The sequence below is a fragment of the Mirounga angustirostris genome, unplaced genomic scaffold (genome assembly GCF_029215605.1).
Source record: "Mirounga angustirostris isolate CCGP_5_RB_7025 unplaced genomic scaffold, mMirAng1.0.hap1 SCAF_13, whole genome shotgun sequence".
Classification (NCBI taxonomy): domain Eukaryota; kingdom Metazoa; phylum Chordata; class Mammalia; order Carnivora; family Phocidae; genus Mirounga; species Mirounga angustirostris.
In genome coordinates this window covers 4,345,681-4,370,119 of record NW_026991721.1, presented here as the reverse complement: position 1 = coordinate 4,370,119, position 24,439 = coordinate 4,345,681, and the positions used below count along the sequence as shown (strand labels likewise).

The 24,439-nt window shown below is 57.9% G+C and overlaps 1 protein-coding gene across 3 annotated transcripts in view; it reads left to right on the top strand.

Moving 5' to 3' along the window:
- Positions 1-24,439, top strand: part of IGHMBP2 (immunoglobulin mu DNA binding protein 2) — a 58,389-nt gene that overhangs the window by 18,349 nt on the left and 15,601 nt on the right. For 2 of the 3 annotated variants that reach the window (XM_064576057.1, XM_045893102.3), the window contains exons 9-15: positions 690-872; positions 1,187-1,305; positions 1,804-1,898; positions 2,836-2,959; positions 3,788-4,663; positions 6,887-7,059; positions 9,640-10,741. In XM_064576057.1, coding sequence (XP_064432127.1) covers positions 690-872; positions 1,187-1,305; positions 1,804-1,898; positions 2,836-2,959; positions 3,788-4,663; positions 6,887-7,059; positions 9,640-9,837 — 1,768 coding nt within the window. In that variant the 3' untranslated portion in view covers positions 9,838-10,741. Of the gene's footprint in view, positions 1-689; positions 873-1,186; positions 1,306-1,803; positions 1,899-2,835; positions 2,960-3,787; positions 4,664-6,886; positions 7,060-9,639; positions 10,742-24,439 lie in introns of those variants that run through there. The other variant, XR_010406755.1, reaches the window with a different exon arrangement.

Here is a 24,439-nt window from a genome sequence, read left to right as displayed (position 1 = left end):
CTGACTTTCCCCCTGGGGAAGTGGGAAGCACAACACGACCTCCTAAGGCTCTGTGAAGATCCAGCGAGTCAGTAGGGGTAAGGTGTGAAGACTGAGCGAACGTTAGCTGCAGTTACGATTAGCAGTGGGTTACTTGCGGCTGAAGTATGTTGGAGTTTAAGTAATTTGTCTGTGATGGTTTGCTGTTGCTACTGGAACAAACTTAAACAGCATAGATTAATTGTCTGCGGTTTTGGAAGTCGGAAGTCCAAACTCTGTCTCCGTGGGTTAAAGTCAGGGTGTTGGCAGGGAGGCTCCGGGGGAGGGTTCATTTCTTAGCCTTTTCCAGCTTCTGGAGGCGCCTCACTCCTTCACCTGGGCCCCACCTCCTTCTGTAAGCCAGCAGGCAGCGTCTTCAACCCTCCGTCTGGTCATGTCTTCTCCCCCGACCCTGACCCTCCTGCCTCCCTCTTAGAAGGACCCCTGTGATCGCATCGTCCCAGCTTAACTTCACACACACAGGTCAGGTCGCATGTTCGCAGGTTCCAGGATGAGGACACGGGCTTCTCTGGGGTGACCACACCCTTAATTTTAGGTCAGAGCTTGGTGGGGGGTTGGGTTCTGAGGCTTGAGCACTGCTTTCCTGGCCCCTGGTTTCAGGCTGGACTCGGGGGCTCAGGCTCCGCTTTCTGGTTGCTGTCTTGGTGCAGGGCTGCCCTGGCGGGGCTGTCGCTGAGCCTGCTGGAGCGCCTGGTGCAGGAACGTGGCACGTGTGTGGTGCGGATGCTGAGGGTGCAGTACCGCATGCACGAGGCCATCATGCGCTGGGCCTCGGACACCCTGTACCACGGGCAGCTCACGGCCCACCCTTCCGTGGCTGGGCACCTCCTACGGTGAGTGACTCGGTTCTGCCCTGCCTGGCCTGCCCTGGGTCCCTCGGGTCACCCGAACCATGTTCAGGAGACATTTAGAGTCCAAGTCACCTCTGAGGCTGGTTTCAGGAGGGGAGAGGGGCCTTGCTCTTGCACTTGGGGTGCCCAGTGTCTGATGTTCTCCACGCCCCTTGTATTCCCAGTGGAGCAGCCCCGTTCTCCCCTGGGAAGAGCCCGTGCCCAAGGGGGTGACGGGAGACGTGAGTTCTGTGGTTAGGACCTTAGCTCCGCTTTATTGCCCTGGCCTCACGAGTTCAGGCTTCCTCTGTGTGCAGGGATCTCCCAGGAGTGGCTGCCACGGAGGAGACCAGCATCCCCCTGCTGCTTGTGGACACGGCCGGCTGCGGGCTGTTTGAACTGGAAGAGGAGGATGACCAGTCTAAGGGGAACCCTGGTGAGCTTGCTTGGACGGGGCCAGCTTCCTGGCTTACACAGACCCTGAGCTCCTCTTTGTAGAAACCAGAGTGTGTGCAGTTGCCCACCTTGGAGGAGCTGAGTGAGGGGGGAGAAGAGGGGAGGTGGGAGCCCGTCCCCGATGAGCTGGGGGGTTCGAGCCAGACGGGAGCACTCGCAGCGCCCTTCTCAGCGGGCAGCCCTGGTTCGGGGGGAGGAGGTGGCCCAGCTCTGCCTGCTCAGCCTTCGGTGAGATCCTTGCTCACCCATGGTACCAGCCTGCTGGGTCGCACACTCAGCACTGCAGAGGTAAACTGAGGCTCAGCTGCGTGGCCTGCGTCTTCATTGTCTAGATCTGCAACCCTGTGGCTCAGGGCATTACCCCAGGCGCAGTGTAAGATGTGTTTGTTGAATTGGGCGGAGGGCTGAAGGAGCTAGCATGAATGACGGGGATCAGTGCGGGGTGACCTGGACTCACAGCCTGCTTGCTGCCCTCCAGGTGAAGTGCGCCTCGTCAGTCTGCACATCCAGGCCCTGGTGGACGCTGGTGTCCAAGCGAGTGACATCGCCATCATTACGCCATACAACCTCCAGGTGCGAGGGGCCACTTTGTGTGTCGGGGCGCAGTCACCCACAAGTGCCTGAATGATGGGGGTCACTTAGTGTCTCTGTGACTGTAAACTCCGGGTGGAATCGACCACCTCACGACTGGATCCGGGGCTCACATGACATCAGCAAGTGTCTGCGTCCGTCCATCCCTTGTACTTGCCGTGCCACACCCCTGCCCCATCCTGATGTCAGCTGGCTTCCCCGGTTGGCCTCGTTTTCTGGACAGCTGCCGAGTGGCCCTGGCTGTTTTGGGCTGGCGCCATCCTTACAGGGCTGCCCCAGGGACCGCTGGCCCCTTCACGGCATCTCCCACAGGGTCTCAGCTTTGGTCTTACGAGTCTGGCTCAAGTCCCCATCTCTGAGCTGGTTGCTGTGGCCAGAGGAGGGTCCCTGCCCATCTCTGGGCAGGAGGGCCGGCTCTGCTTCCTGGGCTGAGCGTGGGATGGGCAGTTTCTTGAAGGAAGATCGGGGTGCTGCCTGTTACCTGGAGGAGGGGTGGAGGCTGGGCCAGCGGGAGCAACCATCACCTGCTCCTTTCTTTTCGGGGTTTCTCGCATTTTCTCTCTCGGTGCCCACGTGCTTATCGGTAAAGCCTGTCTTTCTTGGTGGGAAAACGCAGTTGCAGCAAAGTATCATGAGGTCTGTGGATCGGCTGCCACCCCTTCCTGGTTCACAGCCATCACCCAAAGGGGCGTCCGAGGCAGGTGGCTGGTCACGAGCCAGAAGAAACGACATGATGTCAGTGCTGGGCTGTGGGGCCACGTCTGACCTGCTGAGGTGCTGCTTTGTGTGTTCACTGAGCTGTCAGGCGGTGGTCGTGGCTGTTCTGCGGTGTGAGGCCCTCTGCTGAGTCCCAAGGGCAGAGTGTCGAGGCTGCCCTGGCCTGAGCTGAGCTGAGGACCGGCCTTACTTGGTGTTCCAGGTGGACCTGCTCAGGCGGAGCCTTGCCCACAGGCACCCCGAGCTTGAAATTAAGTCCGTCGATGGCTTCCAAGGCCGAGAGAAGGAGGCTGTGGTCCTGTCCTTCGTCAGATCCAATAGGAAAGGTACGTGGGGCTCAGCAGAGTCCTCTGGGCGGCACAGAGGGCAGACTGCGGTTCTGCTAGGGGCTGTGCCGGGTGGTGCGAGTGCGGCCTCTGAGCTCGCCGTCGGGCTGGAGGCAGGCGAGAGAGCGGGCAGGGAGTAGGGGGCAGTGGGGCCCTGACGGAGCCCGCTCGGGGCCAGTGCCGCAGGGGGCAGGGGTGGTCCCTGGGCTGCTGCAGGGTGGGGCCCGGTGCTCCCGGCGGAGGGGACAGAGCGAGAGGCTGACAGCACGGGGGTGCGGGCGCGCCCTTGGGGGCCGCCTGGACGCCCTGCGCAGGCCGGGGAGGCCCCTGAAGCACAGAGCTTGGCTTTGGGCCTCAAGGTGCAGTTAGCCTCAGGGCCTGGCTTTTGTACTGCTGCGGTGTGTGGCCGTTCCTTTGGGGGCTGTACCCAGAAGCAGCTTGTCTGGGCTTCGTAAGGCGCCTTCAGTGGGGGCTGAGGACGGATGAGAGCGTGGGGGGGGCAGGGAGCTGAGGTGCTGCAGCGTCCCTCACGCTTTCCCCGCTGCCGGCTGCGGTCACTCTCTGGGCTGGGCTGAGGGAGGAGGTCGTACTTGGAGAGGAGCGGCGCTTTGGTACCTGCCACCTGCAGGCCACGTGTGGTGGAGGCGGGTGGGGAGGCCCCGGGCGGGCTGTAGGACGCCTGCGGGGCGGCGGTGTGGGGGCGGCTGGTGGCGGGTGGGAGGGCTGTTGGGTGATCCCCTTGGTGATCCTCACTGCTCGGGTGCAAGAGTCCGTCTTCCGTTCCCCCGTCTTGGGCCCGCTCTGCCACTCACCCTGGCTCGTTCCTAGGCGAAGTGGGCTTCCTTGCCGAGGACCGGCGGATCAACGTTGCCGTCACCCGCGCGCGGCGCCACGTGGCGGTCGTGTGTGATTCTCACACCGTTAGCAAGCACACCTTCTTGAAGACCCTGGTGGATCACTTCGCGGAGCACGGGGCAGTGCGCACGGCCTTCGAGTATCTTGACGACATCGTCCCTGAAAACTACTCCCACAAGAGTTCCCAGGGCCACGGCCGAGCTGGCGCGAAGCCCCACGGCTCTGCGGCGTTGGCCAGGAAGCCTCCTGGGGGCCAGCCGCGGGAGGGGGCCCAGGAGGCCAGAGCAGCTGAGGGGCTGGAGCGGAGGAGGCCGGGTGGGCAGCCCTCGGGCCCTGAGGTCCCTTCTCAGCCCAGGCTCAACGGAGGCAGCCCAGAGGGAGCGGGGAGCGGAGACCGTGCAGAACACTTCAGGGCCAAGATCGCCGAGTTTGTGGCGAGTGAGAAAACCCAGTTGGAGTTTCCTGCTTCCCTGAACTCCCACGACAGGATGTGGATCCACCAGATAGCCGAAGAGCATGGGCTGAGGCATGACAGCACTGGGGAAGGGAAGAAGAGGTTCATCACCGTAAGCAAGAGAGCCCCGCCCGCCCCGCCAGCCCTACAGCGTCCAGCAGGGACCGGAAGCCAAGCCCCTGCCGGGCCCACGGCCCCCAGCCCCAGCCCCACACAGAGCAAGCCCCCTCTTGGGGAGCAGAGCAGTCAGGACCCCCTGAATCTGAAGGCCCTGCACCTGGAAAGGCTGCAGAGGGAGAAGAGCAGGCGGGAGCGGCCGGCCAAGGAGGGGCAGCAGGCCTCGTGCTCCGGGCCGCGCACGTTAGCAGAGAAGAAGAAGAAGAAAGAAGCAAAAGGTAAGTGGGTTCATCTAATGGGAATGCGGGCCTGGTGTCCCCTGAACTGGGGTGTTTGCCCCACTTGAAGCCTGCTTGTCACCCTCGAAAAGGTTCAGGACTTCGTGCCACTGCCCTGATTCTGCATCTTGCGCCTTGGTTGGGTGTGAGCTCCTTGAGGGCAGTGATTGGTCACGGTGACCTTGGCGTCCCCAGGTCCTCAGGCAGGGCCTGGCAGGTAGAAGGCCCTTGGGGTGCACCTACTGCAGGGGAAGAGCCTGGAAGCGGAGACGGGGACAGTGGACAGGAGCCCGCGGGCAATCGCAGACCTCCGTGCTGGGCTTCATCCGTGTTCCGCTGGGACCCGAGTGGGCTCGCAGGTCGGCTGGCCCGCGTCCCGGCTCCCATCCTCCGCGGTGGCGGCGGCTGCGCGCTTGTGTGCTCCGTGGGGCTCTCTGCTCTGCCCCCCGTCCTGCACTGTGATTGAGCATCCACGGGCACTGAGCCTGAAGACCTGGGTTTTCTGGAGGCCTCTGGGTAGCCTCTTACTCCAGCTGTCGTTGCTCTCCGAGGAGGACCGCACAGCCAGGCGCGTCCTCTTTCTCTCGTTGAGTTCCTGTGACCAAGCTGCGCGGGCATGACTCTTGGTCCTAGAAAGCAGCTTCAGGGCCCTGAGGCTGTAGCTGATTCATTGTGTGGGGTTTAGTGAGTAGCTCCCACGTGCCCAGCTTTGTGCTGGGGAGTAAGATCACCCCTGCTCTCCAGGGCGGCTGTAGAGGCAGAGGGAAGAAATGTCACGTGCCTTTCTAAACCACACCGAGAGGAGGTTAGTACTGTGAAGGGCAGGTGCTGGGACACTGACGGGAGGACCTGGCCTGCCTTCTGGGGTGTGTGGTGTGTTCACTTGAGGACAGAGGGTCCTGGGGAGACTTCGCCCTGTTTAGGCCATGGTAGCACTGCTCAGTTTTGAAGTGTTTATTCAAGCAGCCACCTTCAGAATTCATCTTGCCCCTCAGGCTCCGAATGTGACCTGTCCAGCTGGTCCCCAGACTCTGCCGAGGTCCCCGCACCTGAGAAGCAGAGCCAGTCTGAGCAGGCCCCGGGGCCATGGCTGGAGGCCCCTCAGGGAAGGGTGCCACTGGACGCATCAAGGGCTGCCTGCCACTCGGGAGGGTTGGGGAGCGACAGGTGCTGTGGGATGAGTGCTCAGGACTCTGTGAGATCTCGTTTCTGGGTTGGGGCCTGAACGCTGCGTGCCTGGTCCCTGCGTCCTGTTTCCTGAAGACGCCAGCGAGCAGCGAGCACCTTGGCAAGCCTTGTCCGAGCCTCCTGGTACCGCTCCTGGGCCTCAGCACGTCCGTCCTCCCCTGCCTCGGGGCCCATGTGAATGCAGCAGAGCCTAGCAGCTCTGCAGCCCGTCGGGGGGGGCGGGCTAGGGGCACCTCCCCATTTGCAGGGGACCGTGGCAGAGTCGCACCCGCATGGAGGGACCGGCGTGGCTGTGGCCGACTGAGGCGCCTGCAGGCCAGTGGGGCTGAGCTCACGGTTGCCCCTGGGTCCCCGCCACAGCCGACAGTCCTGGCCCGGGTGCCTGGCACTGCAGCATGCCGAGTACGAAGAATTAACTCAGGGAAAACGCACGCCGGCATGTCTCATCTGTGTCCGTGCCCCAGGTCATTGGCGACAGCTGCCTGGCGGATGCCTTCCCGGTGTTCCCCGCACGTCCACGCACAGGTGTTTGGGGTACACGTGTGTGTTTCACAGAACTGCACTTACACGTGATCTCGTGTTTTTCTTCCGCTTGTGAGCATTTTCTGATAACTTCAAAAGATTTCTACGTACCTGGTCAGGAGCGCTGAGGTCCCCTAACATTGTGATCTGCGAATACGCTGTGGTTCATCCAAATACGCTGTCGTTTCCCCGGTACGGTTAACGTCGTAAGGAACATCGTCGTGTTTAGATGTTCTGTTGATGAAAGAGGATGGGCTCTTCAGGGGCACTTTCCGTGCACCGCCAGCCCCTTCTAGGAGGTCCGCATGCGGCCCACACCGCCCGGCAGGGACCGGTTATTAGCTCGCTGAAGGAGGGCCGCTGTAGGCTGGACAGACACGGAGCATGACCGAGGGTCATCTGCCTGTTGACTGTGAACTGAAATCGGGAAGCTGGGCGCGGCAGCTCGGTGGGGCAGCCGTGAGTCCGGCGTCTGTGTTCTTCCCTGTTTGAGTGGCCCTTTTCTTCCGCTAGGACACGCGGCTGTAGATTTGCCCGGTGAGGAGGACTTCGAGGCCCTGGTCGCGGCCGCCATCAAGGCTGATAACATGTGCAGCCTCGCTAAGTGCACGGCCAGCGTCGTGACTGTGGGCCAGCTCTGTCTGCACTGCGGCCGCCGTTTCTGCCTCAGCCACCACCTGCCCGAGGTACGGCGGCCCCTCCCGGGGTTCAGACGGCGGTGGGGGGGCGGTGTCTGCAGGGCTCTGGGCAGATGTGCTCCGATGTGCACCAGTGGTGCCTGGCCGCGAGCACTGGGCATTTCTGGACAGACACGGACCCCTGCTTTGTTTTGGAGGCATCCGGGCGTGAGGAAGTAAAACGTCACACTTACAGGTTGCAACCAAGTTGGTGGGAATTCTGGGCAGAGAGGATTTTGTTCAGTGTCTTTGGGGTCCGTCAGTGATTAGCCTAGGGGAGGTGGGAGGTGGGGCCTCCGGCCTGCGGTCTGAAATGGGCTGGGTGCCCATTTTCGTTCATTTCTTGAGCCCATTTGGTTGGGAATCTCCTCTGCCAGGCATGGGGAGCTGGGGGCCAGAGCAGGCTTCATCTCTGCCCCAGGGGGTGAGGACCTGTGGGACCTGGGTATGAGGCCACGTCTGGTGCCACGTGCTGACCGTGGTGAGGGAGGACCCGGTGCCGAGCTGGCGGCGGGGGTGGGGGCTGGGCTGGGGAGGGCATGTGTGAAGGCCCCAGGGAGGGGGTGCCTTTGTGCAGCTGGGAGCAGAGCAGGCGGCAGGGTGGAGTGGAGGCTGAGAAGCCTGCGCCCTGAGCAGTCAAGCCCTGGTTCCGGAGGCTGCGGGAGCCCTGAGGGTTCGGCACCACCATGTTGCCAGAGCCCTGCCTGCAGCACAGGGACGGCTCAGGGCGAGGCTGGGAGGGCCTGGGGTGGGTCGTGAAGAGCATGGAGCAGCGGGCTTGGGCCCTGAACGTGGGCCTGGAGCCGAAGACACAGTCAACAAACGTGCAGAATAAACGGCACTTGGGGGCCCTGAACGGGTTGTGGGTCGTGATGGAAAGGGGAAGGAGGACCCAGAGGGGCCCTTGGGTTTCTGGTTTGGGCCGATGGGACGTGGCAGTGGGGCTCTCGGAGGAGGGTGGGAGGGGCAGGTGTGGGGGAGGGCATGTGGTGCCTGGGCTGTCACCATCCTGGACGAGCTGCACGGGGGTGCTGGTGGCGTCCCACTCTGGGTTAGCGGGTGGAGCTGCTTGCCAACAGGGAGCTTTGCCACCTCTTAACCTAGAGAGGGCCTCCTCCTGGGCAGGGGCTCCTCTCCCTCGCCCTTGCACGCGTGCACACACTTTCCCTCCTGACACACGCCCGTGTGTGCACAGTTTGTATTCGTGCCCGTTGACAAAGCGTGTGGTGTTCGGGAAAGCTGTTTATCTAGGACGTTTAGACGTCGTCAGGTGCGAGGTTTGGGCGAGCAGCTTGCGTTACCGGCGCAGCCTGTGGGTCCCTGGTGCGGGGCGGAGGGAGGTGCCAGACCCTGGGCAGCTCCCGCTGCAGGAGCAGCTGCCGGCCCCCGGGAGCACATGTTCCCCATGTGGCCGGAAGTGCCGCGGGGAGCACCGGCACCGTGTCCCGTCTGATGAGAGGTGCTGGCTGCGGGCAGGGCCACAAGTCCCCCTGCTCAGAGACGTGCTGTGGGCTGAGGCTCTGCAGAAATGGCAAGAGCTGGGCGGCGGGGACTGGGCCGCAAGCACCAGCCCTGTCACCTGCCCCCTTGCGACATGGGCAAACGAACTCGGCCTCAGCCCGAGCCGCTCTTCCCACACGTGCAGTGAGCAGTGTGCCTCAGCCCTCGCCCCCTGACCTGGGTGCGGCGAGGAGTGGGGGACACTGGGTGTGGGATCCTGGGCCACGTGGAGAGGTTGGCGCCACCCGGCTGTCTCTGGGAGAGCTGTGGCAGGCAGCCTGTGGGCCTGGGGCCGCCCAGAGGGGCGAGGGTGAGGACACCCCGTGGGGGGAGGACAGGCACTGCGCGGGTGGCCGGCCGCAGGGGTCTCGGTGAGCTGCGCACAGGGCTGGGGGCGCCGATGAGTGAGGTCCAAACTGGGCCCCACCCGGCAATTCCCAAGGGAACAGCCTTGGTCTGTGCAGTGGGTTAGCATGGGCTTTCTAGACAGGACCCGGGACACACACTGGTTGTAGTGCTGGGCACTGGGCAGGCTCGGAGGTTTCCTTCCGTCTTTCTTCCTGTCCTTTCAAAAACGGAAGGAGTTACGTGAGAGCTTCCTGGAAACACGGGGGCACTCCATCGGGTCGGGCTCGTTGCGGAGCTCCCACCACAGGCCTAGCGTTGGGGGCAGATTGAAGAGCGCCGCTTTTGGCCCAGAGGGGACAGTGGTTGTACTTGGGCCGCGTGCTCACGGAAGGGCAGCGTGGCTGCAGGGCACGTCGCCAACGTGTTGATGTTCAGACGCCGCTGCCGGGGGCCCTGGGTGTGTGCGCATCACCCCGCATCAGGGAGGGTGTGGGGATCTGGCCCTGCACCACCATGTGTGCAGAGGACGGTTCGGGCTGAGCTGAGGGCAGGGGTGTGGTTGTGCCCTCGTGCCCCCCACCCCGGCAGCCTGTTGGTGAGGACCGGGTCCGGCTGCAGGAGGAGTAGGGAGCCCCTCCAAGACCTTGTGCTGGGGCTTCGTGGTCCCCGAGCTCTGCGATGGGCAGCATTGCAGGGCCTTTGTCCCCGTTTGGCTCGGCACTGACTGCTGTGTCCCCCCAGATCCATGGCTGTGGGGAGAGGGCTCGTGCCCACGCCCGGCAGAGAATCAGCCGGGACGGAGTCCTCTACGCCGGCAGTGGGACCAAGGACAGGTCCCTGGACCCAGCCAAGAGGGCCCAGCTCCAGAGGAGGCTGGGTAAGAAGCTGGATGAGCTGACCAGCCAGAGGAAGAGTAAACGGAAGGAGAAGGAGAAGTGACGGGTGAGCTCTTCACACGCAGCTCCAGAGCTTCTGTCTGAAAAAAACCTGTGAGGGCGAGCAGGGCTGCTTTCTGCTTTCTTGTAGCTGCTCCCCGTGACGGTGTGCAGCCTGGCCCACCTGCCTGTACCAGAGCCGGGTGGGGCACGGTGTCTGTGGGAGGAAGGGTGAGGTTTTGGACCCTGGAGATGAGCTCTTCTAACCTGACAGCTCTTGGAGGAGGGTGCCTGGGGCATGCGGTCATTGCCACATGGCCCCCTCTCTGGGCTTGGTGTGGGTCGGTCCGGGCAGGTCCCGTCCCTCTTCTGCCCTGGACCATTTCCCAGTCTCTTCCTTCCTTCCCAGTCAGAACCGAAATCCCAGCATCTGAACCTTGGGGGGTGTTGCTGTGAGGGTCTCCCTCAGACTGCCCCAGCCCAGTGCCCCCTCAAGCTTCGTACAAGGAAATTCCCACCGTTGGGGGCCGGCCAGCTTTCAGGCCACCAGAGGAGGGAGAGCACCTGAAAAGTCAGATCACGCGTCTGAGAACGCCGGGTGCCTCTCCCGTGTGTCCGCACGCAGCTGACTTCACCGAGGCCGGTTTCCGTCTGTGCCCTGTTCCCTGCCGGCTGCCGTGACCCGTCCTGGTCGTGCAGGGCGGCAGACACAGCTCAGGCTGCTCCTGCTCGGTCTGGAGGTGCCCGGCCCGAGTGAGCCCTTCGCGGGTGGCGGTCGCAGGAAAGAGCTGTCGCAGGGCGGCGGCGCGGCCAACACAAAGCCGAGCCCTCCCACGGGTGTTCTCCAGCGTTCTCTGCCGGCTGCTGTAGTGGGGAGAACCTCAGGCGATGTCACAGTTTAGTCTCAGAGTTTTGTTTGTTTAAGTGGGCTATGAATTAAAGAGTAAAATAAAGATCTGTGCACACCGCCCGTGGTGTGGTTATGTGTCTACGGTGAACGCGCTTCCCCCTTCCTGCTCCCTGTCCCTTTCCTGGAGTGTCCTGGGGCTCAGGGCGAGCCCACGTTTGCTCCGAGCGCTGGGCATCCGGAAGGTGCTGGCAGCACTCGGAGCAAGGAGGTGGGCGTGCAGGGCCCCTGTGGGGGCCTTGTCCCTGTTGACAGATGCCAGAGGGGAGGGAAAAAATCCTTGGCTCTTCTACCAGTTAGAAGGAAAGTTTGAAATCGGGAAGGCTGGAGTTGTAAGCTGGTACAAACCAGCCTGCCTCTGTGGAGAGGTGGTGGGAGCGAGGCTGCTGCCCCAGGAAGAAAGAGGCAGGTGGCACAGACGACGCCTCCCTGGGGGCTGCCTCCCCTCACGTCCGCGGCCCCGGGTCTGACCACCCGCTCTCGGCCCACTTGGAATGTCCTCTGCCCTCCCCCCCGCCACCAGACCCCTTCACACAGACCTTGCACCTGCTGACCCTAAACGCCATTCGTGTCCCTGTGACCGCAGCCTCCCTGACCAGGCATTCAAGATGTCTGTGCTGTCCTGGGGCGCCTGGGTGGCTCAGTCAGTTGGGCGTCTGCCTTCGGCTCAGATCATGGTCCCGGGGTCCTGGGATCGAGCTCCCATCGGGCTCCCTGCTCAGTGGGGAGTCTGCTTCCCCTCTGCCTGCCGCTCCACCTGCTTGTGTTTTCTCTCTCCATCTGACAAATAAAATCCTTAACAAAAAAAAAAAAAAGAAAAGATGTCTGTGTTGTCCTTAGGAGCCTCCTCTGTCTTATCCTTCTGCAGCTGGCCCCCAAGTGCCGTTTATTCTGCACGTTTGTTGACTGTGTCTTCGGCTCCAGGCCCACGCACTTGGACCGCTCTGCTTTCGCCAGCGCTGGGCCACCCTCTCCCAGGGACAGCCCGTTCCCCTTACCAGCGTGGATGTCCTCTCTACCACCGTGGCCCCCCACCTTCCCCTTACGTGGACGCCTTCCTTGCTCCTGTCAGCTGGCTCTAGGACTGAATTGTGCAGGAAGGGGAGGTGGTGGGGACCCCACGGCAGTGTGTGTGAGGGCCACACGCAGTCCACTGGTTCGTGTCGGCGCCGGGGGTCCTGCTGCCTGCAGGAATCACGCAGAGCGTCCCGATGGCCAGCTGCTGTTCTCACTGCCCCCAGCAGCCTGTGGCTGGTGGTAAACAAGGCCGCGAGGTGATGAGATCTGTGCACACAAAGCAGTGACTCACCACTGTTGAGGGATACAGTGGCAGCCGTCTTGCATGCTGAGCTTGCTTGCTTTTTCTCCCTGTCTTTGTGGTAATAAGCTCTGATCCTCTGGCCACAGCAAGGCCTGGTTCAGGGATGGGCCAGAGTCCAAACAGGGCCCATCAAGGTTCTAGCCTGGGGTCCACACACGCATGCTGATGTAAAGATGTTGCCTCTTTTTACTGAGAGTAGCTGGCAGAGAAGAAGCCTGTCTGTAGGAGGGAAGGAGGCCAACACAGAAACAGCCAAAACTAGGGGTAGGGAAATAACAATCACATTGTTTGAGCACCTGGATCCAGCCACACCTGATCCCTATGCCCTTCTTCCCAGCGTCCTGAAGTAGTGTCCTTTTTTTTTTAGCTGAAGAAAGTCTGCCTTGGGTTTCTGTCACTTGCAGCTAGAATGATCTTTGCTGGTCCACTGGGCATACCCAGTCCCAGCATGGAGGCAGTACCGAATCAGGACACCTCTGCTCATTAGAGAAGGAGCAGGTCCTGCACCTTCATCCACGTGCTCTTCCCATGGGCCATGTTGCCAGGAAGAGCTTGAAGTAGGGGAAGGAAGACAACGCAGCATGGGCTGGGGTGGCCGGAGGCCTCCGGAATCAGAAGGCCCTGCGTGGGCATGCTCTCTCCATGGAACGGGGCTTCAGCCAGTGCCCGCCTCCCTGAGCTCGTCAGCTCCTTGGTGACGGGGTTGAGAACAGTCTTCCCCTCACCAGCTGTGCAGACACGTCCACGGAATGACCCGTGGGCAGCGTCGCGTGTGTTCTACGCCCTGGGTCTGGGTTAGCAGGTTCTGCGGCAGCGCCCGGCATGGGCTTTGCTCTGGCCGCCGCGCCCACCTGCCCCTGCACGGAGCCTTCACCCTCCCCCACCGACTTCCATGCAGGCTGGTTTTGACGCATCGTTAAAATGTCAGAGTTGATGGTTGCAGCACAAAAAGTTTCCGTTTCTCGTCCCAGAGAGACCTTGTTAGGACAGTGTGTGTAACTGGTTGCTTGAAAAATGTCCTGCATTTGGCCTGGACAGGGTGGCCCCAAAAAAGGGGAAAAAAAATGTGCCAAGCCAAACATCTTCCCAGGCAGTGAGGGTGGTCTTGCCGGCAACCTGCAGGCCGCAGCCTTTTCTCGGGGAGCCGCCCGGGGCTGAGGATTCCCGTCCGGGTGGGCACTGAGCGGGGAGCCCTGTCTTTTCTTCTTTTGGGGTTAGGGGACAGTATGGCACAGGATAGAGCCCCAGCTTGGGCCGTGTCAGCCCCGGGGGTTCCTTCAAGATTCACCCCATATGGGCTGCATGACTCGTGCCTCCATTTCCCCATCTGTAAAGTGGGTAAATAACAGGACCTGTCTCCCAGCGTAGCTGTGCAGGTGAAATGCTTTAAGGTCACAGGGCCCCCGAAACCATGCCTGGTGCTTCCGTGTTCGGGGAATGTCCGCAAAGCTGCAGACATTAGGAGGGGCGCCTCGTGCGGGTTTGACACACAGCCTTTCCTGCTCCAGTCCTAGGGGAGGGCGCCCGGGGCCCCAGGAGCCAGTCAGCTGCCAGCCGGGGTTGCTGGTACAGCTTCGCGTGGGCACGCCAGGCTTCCTTGGGGGCAGCGGGACTCACCCTCACCCCCTGCCGGTGGGCCAAGGACAGCCGCCGGGCCAGCCCTGCTCTGTTTCCCCGGGTGGTTTGGATCGTTACCCAGAGGGACCAGTGGGCTGACGGGCACCATGCTGCTTTGGGACGTTTTAGGCCCGAGTTATAACCTGGCACTTAAAAGGAACTATGGTGTGTGCCAGGAGCATTGCAAAAGCTGCAGCCTTATTTGGTCTGGAAACTTCTTTGCTTGGAGGAAAAGGGGAACGAGTAAGCAGACCTCTCATCTGGGCAGGCAGATGTGTCATATGCCAGGACTCGGTGTCCAGTGTGAGGATTGTTTTGCTCCCTTCTGTGTGTGGCTGCCTGGCCGCTCGGCTCTCTGCCCTGCGCTCGATGGCCGGTGTGCGGTTGCATCGTGCAGCTCTCCTGAGGTGTGATCCACCCCTGCAGGCCTGCAGCTCAGTGAGCATCGGGGGACGCAGAGGGCTCTGCCGGCCACCGCCCTGCCCGGCTCCCTCGTGCCCGGCTGCGATGATCAGGCCGGCACGTTCCCTTCCCTCCTGTGTTTGCTGAGAATTTATTTGTGCATTGAGTTATTTACTTGTTTTTTTTTTTTAATTAACTTTTTTGAGATAGCACGAGTGGGGGGGAGAGGGAGAAGCAGGCTCCCCACTGAGCAGGACTCGATCCCATGATCCTGAGATCATGACCTGAGCTGAAGTCAGATGCTTAACCGACTGAGCCACCCAGGTGGCTCTCGTTGGTTGATTTCTGAATGTTAAACCAACCTCGTACTCCTGGATAAATCCCACTTGGTCATGGTGTTTAACTTACGTGTATGTTGTCAATAGGGGTACATGGTCGGGAGTATTTGGAAACCATTGTTTTCGGGATCTCCTCCAAATCAGAAGTGACTCTCCTTCTGCGGGGCAGCCATGCTTGGGTTTTTTTTCGTGAAATGAGACAGGGATTTTAGGACTTGGAGAAACAGACTCCCTGAAGGGTTTCTCATGCCCCTTGTCCTCCACTGAGCGCAGTGCCCAGACCGTCCTGGGTGGTAACGCACTCGTGTTAGCCCTCACTCCGAGCGCGCACCTTCAGCATCAGCATGGCCCCCGGGGGGTGGGCCGAAGCAGACCCCTGCGTCAGGCCATGCGGGGTGGGCTTTGGGGGCGAGTTGGGGCTGCAGTTCTCCTGGAGTAATGCCCTCAGGCTGTGGCCACTCAGAGGAAGGGATGCTAGCTTCCAGCTTGCGCAGCGACGCTGCGGGGGCTGCTGGTGGCCCTGGCTGTGGGCAGGGGTGGGGGTACCGGGGCGAGATCACACAGCCCGCCCTGTGCAGGGAATTTCTGCTCCGTCCTCTGTAGTGAATGAAGGAGCGTCCTGATGTCTCTTACACTCATTCCTCCAGTCGCAAGGACAGAGCTCCTGGCTTGCTCCTCCCTGTCCGCCTCCGTGCCCTCCCCACTGAGCTCTATGGGGCCAAGCCCTAGCAACCCCCCTCCGGTGCGCTGGCTCTCTCTCTGAATGTACGGGAAAACACATTTGTGCGGGTGGCCAGTGCGTCGTTGAGGGAGTGGGGAGGGCCCGGGGAGCCGGGAATGACCCTGCCTCTCCCTTCCACCGAGCCGACATGCTGCTGTCTTCTGGGCCAGACAGGAATCGCCACGGCCTGCTTGAGAACAACAGTCGTGCTCTCTTGGTCTTCATTCCTGAACGGTGAGGCAGCAGGACTCCTGCTCAGGCCCCACGGGGCGGCGGGGGGCGCTCCCCAGCCCCCAGCCCCCAGCACGGAGGGCAGCCCGTTTTGTAGGAGGTCAAGGTGACATGGCAAGTTTATGCTGAGAGGCACTGCCCCTCCCCCCGCCCCCATCTGACCTGACACTCAGCGGTGATACCCAAAATGGAAAAAGTTTTAAAAACATGGAGCCACACTCCAAAGATAAGCATCCCTGTTTTCCAGAAACCCAACAGGGCAGTCAGAAGTGTGGACACCGTGGGCCTGCAGGGTGCTTTCCCGTGGGTGACGGGGACGGACAGGGCCGATTCTCAAGCGGGATCAGAGCCAGGTTCCAACCCCTCTGGAACTAGAAGCCGGGGCAGGACTGCCTGACTCATCAGAGGGGAAAAAGCTGTTCCCGTTACCATGCCTGCATGGTACATTTACCCGAAACTGTGGTACGAACAACCATTTACCATGCTCCTGGGTTCTGGGGCTCAGGAAATCGGACAGGGCAGATTTCAGAGGCCAGCCCTTTGCCTCAGGTGGGACAAGCAGAGCCGCCGCGGGGTCGGCTGACGACAGTGGTCTCCAGCCAAGACCGTGTCTTTGCCTAATTTGCCCTGAGTCCACCCCGCTCCCTTCCCTATCCTCCCCAGTGGCCTCTCCCAATAAACCCCGCTCACCGGAGTCCAGTCCCAGGCTCGTATCCCGCAGACGGGCCTGAGCCTCTCCGTGCAGCCTTGGGGCTGTAAATGCCCAGTCCTCACTGAGGGCTCCCCACTGATGATCTGCTTTGCTGTCTTCCCCCAACTCCGAGTGATGGCCTACTCACATCTCCACTTAGATATTTAAGAGGCATCTCAAACTCACCGTGTCTGAATCTGAGTGGCCTGATCTGCTCCTCACTAGTGGACTGAATGGTGACAAAAGATATGTCCGTGTCCTAATACCCAGAACCTGTGAGTGTGAACTTATTTGGATAAAGGGTCTGCAGAGATAGTTAAGGATCTTAAGAATGAGACCATCCTGTGGGCTGGTGGGCCCTAAATCCAGTGACAGCTGTCCTTCTAAGAGGCACACAGAGGACAAACACACGAGAGGAAGAGATGACCGTGTGAAGTCAAAGGCAGAGGCCAGGGAGCGCCTGGGGCCCCCAGAAGCTGGAAAAGGCAGGAAGGACCCCCCCCCCACACCTACCCCAGAGCCTTTGGAAGGAGTGTGCCTATATCTTGATTTTGGATTTCCGGAAACCACAAACGAATAATTTTCTGTTGTTTTTGCCACCCGGTTTGTGGTTTATGTGCTCGTCACCCCAGGGCCGCTGGTGTTTCCACCACATGCTTCTGTTCCAGATCCACCTTTTCTCCTCTGCTCTCTGACTCTGGGCTGACGCTCCAGAGGGGGACTGGGAGTTGGGAGGAGGGACCGGGGTCCTGTACTTGCCTGTCCCTCCTGGTGTCCCCCCCGCAGTGGCAGCTTCCCAAACCAGTCTCTTGCCCGACCTCAGAGGCCACCCGGTCCCCTCCCCCCGGAGTTCTGTGGGGCCCGTCCCGTGAGCTCCTGAGTTCTGGACACCCTCTCTGTCCCCACCTGTCCTCCCTGTGGTAAAGGTGGTGACTGCTTCCTGTGCTTATTTTCTCTGTGACCTCAGTGCCCCAGATCAGAGCCCGCGGTTTGAGGCGCCCACTGTGGCTTCCCTTGTTCCTGAACAGATCCCGGCTGATACCCTGGTCTTCCAGCCTCCTGCCTTTATTCTCAACCACGCAGTCAGAGGGGTCATACTGGAGACAAGTGGGGTCTCTGGAGTTAGCCAGATGGAACACAGACTTTATGACCACCGCCCGTATGTGTCTGCCCGAACCGCCAGGTTTGTGCTGTTTTCCTTTTCCCGGTGGCAGTCTGTGAAGTCCGCCTGATGGGTGGTGACCAGGGTTGTAACCAAAAGTGAAATGAATGGACTAGAATAAGGTGTGCAGGAGCAATCAGAGCGAACAGTCGTGGTGCAAGGAAGCCCTGTGGGGTGAGACCTCCGTGCAGGGGTCTGCGCACATGCGGTGCCCCTGAGGCTCTTTCTGGGACCGCCTCACGGAGCTTTCCAGGCAACACTTGTCGAGTGCGCAACTCGGGGCCATCCCTCCGCGGCTAGGGCGGTGCCTCTTCGTGCTTCTGTCCAGGGACATTTTCTGCAACTGTTGTGCCGATTCCTCTCCTCTTATTTTATTTTTTTAAGATTTTATCTATTTATTTAAGAGAGAGAGAGCACATGAGCGGGGGAGAGGGAGGAGGGGCAGAGGGCAGAGGGAGAAGCAGACTCCCCGCTGAGCAGGGAGCCTGATGGGCTCGATCCCAGGACCCTGAGATCATGACCTGAGCAGAAGGTAGACGCTTAACTGACTGAGCCACCCAGGCGCCCCTCTAATTAGGTTGTAAACATACATTTGCCCACTTGTCGGATCCGCGGTGCTCTGGGGGCTGAGTCGGGGTGTGGCAGGGTCTCTGCAGCTGCTATTCGTGCCTCCGCTGAGTGCCCTTGTGTTTGTGTGGGATCCCCAGCGCCCCACCGCACCCCGCTGCACAGGGAGACCTGCACACACAGTCTCCCCTGAGACTGGGCAGGAGGCTTCCCTGAAGAGCAGAGGGGGTTGGAGGATCTGATTGCTTCTTCCTTTTTTTTTTTTTAACTGTGGTAAAATAACATAAAATTGGCCATTTTAACCACTTTAGAAGGCACAGCTCAGTGGCACTGAGTGCATTCCCACTGTCACGCAGCCATCACCACCATCTGGAAACTGCGCGGGACACACCATCTCCCGTCCCTCCCTCCCCGGGCCCTGGTGAACCTCAGTCGACGCGGGAGTTCCGTCTGCCATCTGTACCCAGCGGTCCTCTGTGACATTAAAGAATTCCTCTTTTTGCAGATACGTTGTAAAGCCAACCAGTAGAATCGTTTTATAATCCCAGCATACAATCACAAATGTGAACCTTTAATAATAAAAGTAGGATATAAAACTACATGTTCAGTGTCTTCCGACTTAGTCGGAACACCTATCTATGCACAAAAAAGATGAAGAGGCATAATAAGGCCAAATTGTAAATGTCTGTCGCCTTTGGGATTTGGTGTGATTCTTACTATCTCCTTTGTACTTCTCTGCCTCCTTAGTTTTTGCAGACGGTGAGTACTGGTTTTGTCATCGGAACAGAACGACTCCTATTGGCTGGTTTTGCGGCCAGTCGGTGGAGCGGGTCACAAGCAAGGACGGGGGGGCGGGGGGCGGATTCCTGCTGGGTCTGGGGTCCTCACGCACCTTCTCCATCCGGTGACTGTGGCTCTGGGTCTCACAGGGGTGGGAGGAGGTGAAGGCGGGTGGTGGGAAGGAGGAGACGGGCCCCAGTTGCATTGTAGAAAAATCGCTCTGGGGAGGCCATGAGGAGCGGGTGCTGGAGGTGGGCTGGAATCGCATAGGAAGGCCTGTTGGGAGGGCAGCAAGAGTCTGCAGAGGCGCCAGGCCGGGCGGCGGGGCCCAACTGCAGAACATTTGCGGGTTCAGTCATCAGAGCTCCTCGGCTGACCCACCGTGGGCGTGGAGGATAGGGAAGATCTTCACGTTTCAGGCCCAGGCGACAGGCGAGTGGCTCAGGAAGGGCCGCCCCAGTGTTCTTTTTTTTTTTTTTAAAGATTTTATTTATTTATTTGACAGAGAGAGAGAGAGACAGCAAGAGAGGGAACACAAGCAGGGGGAGAGGGGGCGGGAGAAGCAGGCTTCCCGCCGAGCAGGGAGCCCGATGCGGGGCTCGATCCCAGGACCCTGGGATCATGACCTGAGCCGAAGGCAGACGCTTAACGACTGAGCCACCCAGGCGCCCTGCGCCCCAGCGTTCTTAATAATAATGTACTTCTTTCACTTTTTTTTTTTTAAAGATTTTATTTATTTATTTGAGAGAGAGAATGAGAGAGAGCACATGAGAAGGGGGAGGGTCAGAGGGAGAAGCAGACCCCCTGCTGAGCAGGGAGCCCGATGCGGGACTCGATCCAGGGACTCCAGGATCATGACCTGAGCTGAAGGCAGTCGCCTAACCAACTGAGCCACCCAGGCGCCCTACTTCTTTCACTTTTAATTCCCACATGCTGCCCAGAAGTTATGTGCACCCGGGAATGTATGCGTATGAGGAATTCTGGATTTTCCAGTCATGTCAAGCTGCATGCAGTCTGTTCTGCGGGAGTCCCTCCGGGCCTCACCGTGGGCAGCATGGGGCCAGGGACAGACGCAGGGGAGGCTGCAGCACCCCGGTGGGAATGGAGCTTCCTGGGAGCTCTTTGTCCTCCTTGGGGACGGGGTCCCCACGTCGGCTGGACAGCGCTGAGCTCTTCTCGCTGACCCAGGGTCTGCCTCATGGGGGGTGGCGGTGCGTGTTTAGTGGATCGAAGAACCGTGTACGTATTTGTGTGAGGCGCTGGTTAGGACAGCTGGCCTCGCTCTCGACCGCACTTTACAGCTGCCTTTCCACCCCCAGGCCAGCTCTCTGGGCGCCGCTTTTTCTGTGGAGGTAAAACTCACATAGCATAAAATTACCTGTTGTTGTAAGGTGAGCAGTTTGGTGGCATTCATAATGTTGTACAACTATTATCTCTAGCTCCAGAACATTCTCACCACCCTAGAAGGAAGCCCCGTATCCGTTAGCAGTCACCCCTCCCTCTCCCCCCGGACCCCACGGAGCTGCTTTCTGTCTCTATGGATTTGCCTGTTCTGGACATTTCATGTATATGGACTCATACACTCTGTGGGCCTTTTGTGTTTGGCTGCTTTCACTTAGCAGAATGTTTTCAAGGTTCATCCACATGTCAGGACTTCATTCCTCTTTACGGCTGAATACGATTTCATTTGTCTGGCTAGATCACGTTTTATTTTTCCATTCATAGAAGTTACCCATTCAGTTGGTAGGCTTTGGACTTTTTCCACTTTTTGGCTGTTGTGAGTAGTGCTACCGTGGACATTTGTGTACAGGTTTTTATGAGAATGTGTTTTCACTTCTCTTAGGTGGTCAGTCTGGGTCCTCTGGACTTCTTTTTTTTTTAGATTGGTTTATTTATTTTAAAGAGGAGGGGAGGGGCAAAGGGAAAGGGAGAGACAGTCTTTTGTGTGTGTGTGTTTGTGTCTTTTTTTTTTACCTTTTTATTGTTATGTTAATCACCATACATTACATCATTAGTTTTAGATGAAGTGTTCCATGATTCGTTGTTTGTGCATAACACCCAGTGCTCCATGCAGAGCGTGCCCTCCTTCATACCCATCACCAGGCTAACCCATCCTCCCACCCCCCTCCCCTCTAGAACCCTCAGTTTGTTTTTCAGAGTCCATCGTCAGAGACAGTCTTAAGCAGACTCTGTGCTGGGCACGGAGCCCAATGAAGGGCTCAGCCTCACAGCCCCGAGATCAAGACCTGAACCGAAACCAAGAGTCGGGTGCTTGACCAACTGCGCCACCCAGGAGCCCCTCCTCTGGACTTCTTGAAAAGCGCCCAAGACTTCCAGCCTGCCGTATCAGCCAGGCTCTTTATAACTCTCATGGCCTTTGGCCCTTACTCTCCTCTGTGAGGGAGGTGTGCTCGCTAGCTCCATTTTTCAGGGTGAGGAAACCGAGGCCAGGGCAATGAGAAGACTTGCTGACCGCCACTGGCCAGTCCGGCCTCCCCGCCTCTGCTCTGTGGCTCTGAGGCTGCCTCCCTCTGAGTGAGGAGCGCGGCCAGTGCCTGCGTGGGCTGGGCTGGGCTGTTGGCAGGCTGAGGAGGTGCGAGCCGAGCACTTGCTGACCACTAAGACACAGGAAACCGTCGTCCAGAAGGTGCCCGTGAGGGACCGTGACTGAGGAGGACAACATGCGCTGCAGTTGAGGCGCAGAGGAGGGCTCCCCCTGGGAGAGGGTAGTACCAGGAATGCCCCCACTTTGGGGACCTACCAGATGCTGGGTGCATGTGCCCACTTCCTGCACGCAGCAGTCCCCGAAGAGGGAGCTGAAGCTTAGCCGAGTCAAGGCCCCGGGATGACTGAGGACCAGAGCTGGGTTCAAATCCCTTTATAGCCAAAAGTTAGGATTTTAATCACTGGCTACACCGCTTCCCCGAGCCTCCAAAATTTCATTTTGTGACAGGAGCTGGGGCTTATTATATTGGTTCTTCTTGAAAAAAAAAATGTGAAGGAATAATGATAAAAACTCCTCATGATACGCTAACTCAACACGGCTATTTTGATATTTTGCAGATTACCCTCGATATGCTTGCATGGTTTGCATAGTTACCATCGAACTGTTCAGACCCTTGTGTGTTCTGCTATTTCTCACTGAATGAGTCACAAACATTTCCCATATTTTTTGTATTTGTCACAACTCTCTTTTTACATAGCCTCATAGTACTGCATGGCGGGGCTCTCCATAATTCAGTAAACCAGTCCCCTAGTGTTTGTTCTTTAGATCAAGAATTGGCACATAGAACGTGCAGGCCAGATCTGGCCCACCACCTTTGTGTATGGTCCACAAGCTAAGAATGGGTTTTACTTTTTTAAATGGTTGGAAAAAAAAAAATCAGAAGAAGACATACGATACTGAGTATTAAATGCAAATTTCAGTGTTTGTTAGTAAAGTTTTATTGCAACACAGCCACGCCTATTTGTTTACCGTTTTCTGTGGCTGCTCTTGGCCGAAATGGCGGTGAGGTGTATCTGTGTGGGGACCATGTCCTCAAAGACTAAAATGTCTCCTATCAGTCCTTGACAGAAAAAAGTTTGCTCACTCCTGATTAAGATTATTTACAATTTTTTTTTTTTGGTTCTTTATTTCTTCAAAATATTTTGTGAAGTGCCAGGTGCTGTCTAACTCTGGGGTACAGTGGGGCATGGAGTGAACAAAGCCTTCAGGGTTCCTGAGCTCCTGGGGCTGGTATGTTCTGGAAGTGATGTTGGGTGGGGTGGGGAGAGGGACGGTGAAATAAGATCATCTCAGAGAGTGGCCAGGGGAAGGTCACGGGGTCTAGGAAGGCCTCCCCAAGGAGGTGACACCCAGGAGGTGATGTTGGAACTGAAACCTGAATGTTAAGAAGGGGCAGCCATGCAAAGACCATGGAGAAGGACATTCTGGGTCAAGAGAGGAGTGACTGCAATGTTAGCTGAACTGATTGGGGTAGTCATTTCATGATAGATGTAAATCAAACCATCATGCTGTATGCCTTAAATGTATGGAGTGATGTATGTCAATTATTTCTCAAACTGGGGGAAAAAGAGTAAGTACGAATGCTCTGAGACAGGAACCTGATGGACACTGTTGAAGAGTCAGTAGGAGGAACTTGTTTGAGTGGGACAGAGGGTGATTGGAGGGTCCAGAAGGCTGAGACCTCAGAGGCCATGGAAGGGAGCTTGGATTTTGCTTAGAGCCACCCTGTATGAGGGTCCTTGGCAGACCCCCAGGCTTGTAGAAAACGGACTGCAGGGGCAGAGAGAGTGCAGGGTTGATGGAGAGAATTGCATGGATGCAGGATATTTTGGAGGTTGGAACTTACAGGATTGCTGAAAGGATGTGGGAGATGAGGGATTGAAGAGAGGGGTTAAGATACCTCCTCAGCTTTTGGCTTAGGCAGCTGGGTAGATGGGATTATAATTCCTGAGATAGAGCAGACTGGGAGAGGAATGGAGTTTTGCAGCCGGGATCTGCACAGGACTGCAAGGACTCTGCTGATGATGTGTTAAGTTTGTGGAGCCTATTAGACATCCAAGGAGAGATTTTTAAGAAGCCAGGTTGATATGAAAGTTGGAAGCTCAATAGGTAGGTGGGTGATGGGATACAGTAGGGGACAGGGGTGTCCCTGGCTCTAGAATGCTATTAGGCCATGGGGCTGGATGAGCTCATGCAGGAGGACAGACCAGGGTAGAGCAAATAAATATGATAAACGCTGATTACATTTCCTTTCTTGAACAACTCTTTGTTTTTACTAGTTACTAATTGCCTTGTTTTTCTCATTTGCTTAATTTTCTATGCACTTTCTATACACAGCCTCAAACACTCTGACAAAACTAAAACCCCTCTTTCTTGTTTTTGGCTGTTAGTGGCTTTCTGAGAAAGAGTGAAGGGAAGGTAGACTTTTTTTTTTTTTTTAAACTTTTCTTTATCTAGTCTCACACTTGGACTGATGGTTGGATCCTAGATTGAAGATTGTTTTCAACCTGACGTCGGAAGGCACTGTTTTCTGCTGCTTTGCTTCTTCCTTCAGCACCCTGCATGGGTCTGTTTCCTCTGAGTTCCTTTCTCCATTTTGTTTTGGCATCTTGTCTTTCACGTTTAAACTTTCTTTGGCGATCTTTGACTCTATCTTTATTTAAGAGTGCAGTAACAAGAGCTGATGGAAAACTCCGTGGGTGGGGGGCAGGGTGAGTTGAATCCTGGTTTCACTATCAGTTTATAGAGAAGGGACCATTGGTTTCTATGAGAAAACACTACACACAGTCTGTAGGTCTTATCTCTTGGTAGGCCATTTTGCAGTATGGTGGACATCACCCAAGGATGTTTGTGTGCTCATCTCCAAGGCCTATGTGTATGTGAGTGACCTTAATGGTGAAAGGGACTTTGCAGATATAATTAAGATAGGGAGATTATTCTGGATTGTCTGGGTGGCCTTAATAAATCCTTAAAAGAGGGAGGCAGGCATGTGAGAGATAGAAAAGGTGATGTGATGGAACAGAAGGAGTGATTTGAAGGTGGTAGCTGGCTGGCTTGGAAGATGGAGAAGGGGCCACAGCCAAAGCATGCAGATGGCCTCTAGAACCTGGAAAAGGCAAGGAAACAGATTGCCTTCTGCAGCTCCCAGAAAGAACTCAGCCCTGCTGATCCATTTTAGACTTCAGACCTCCCAAACTGTAAGATAATGAATTTGTATTGTTTGAAGCCAATAAGCTTGTGGTCATTTGTTACAGCAGCCACAGGAATCTAACACATCCAGTAAAGAACCCTCCCACTTTCTGCCCAGGGAGCTGGGGGGTCTCTCTGCTCTGACCAGTGTGTGCTTTCATTTTGTCTCCTTTTCAGAATGGCACCTCTTTCCTGTTCTTGGTCTTGTTGCTGGATACAAGCCTGAGGTTGGTT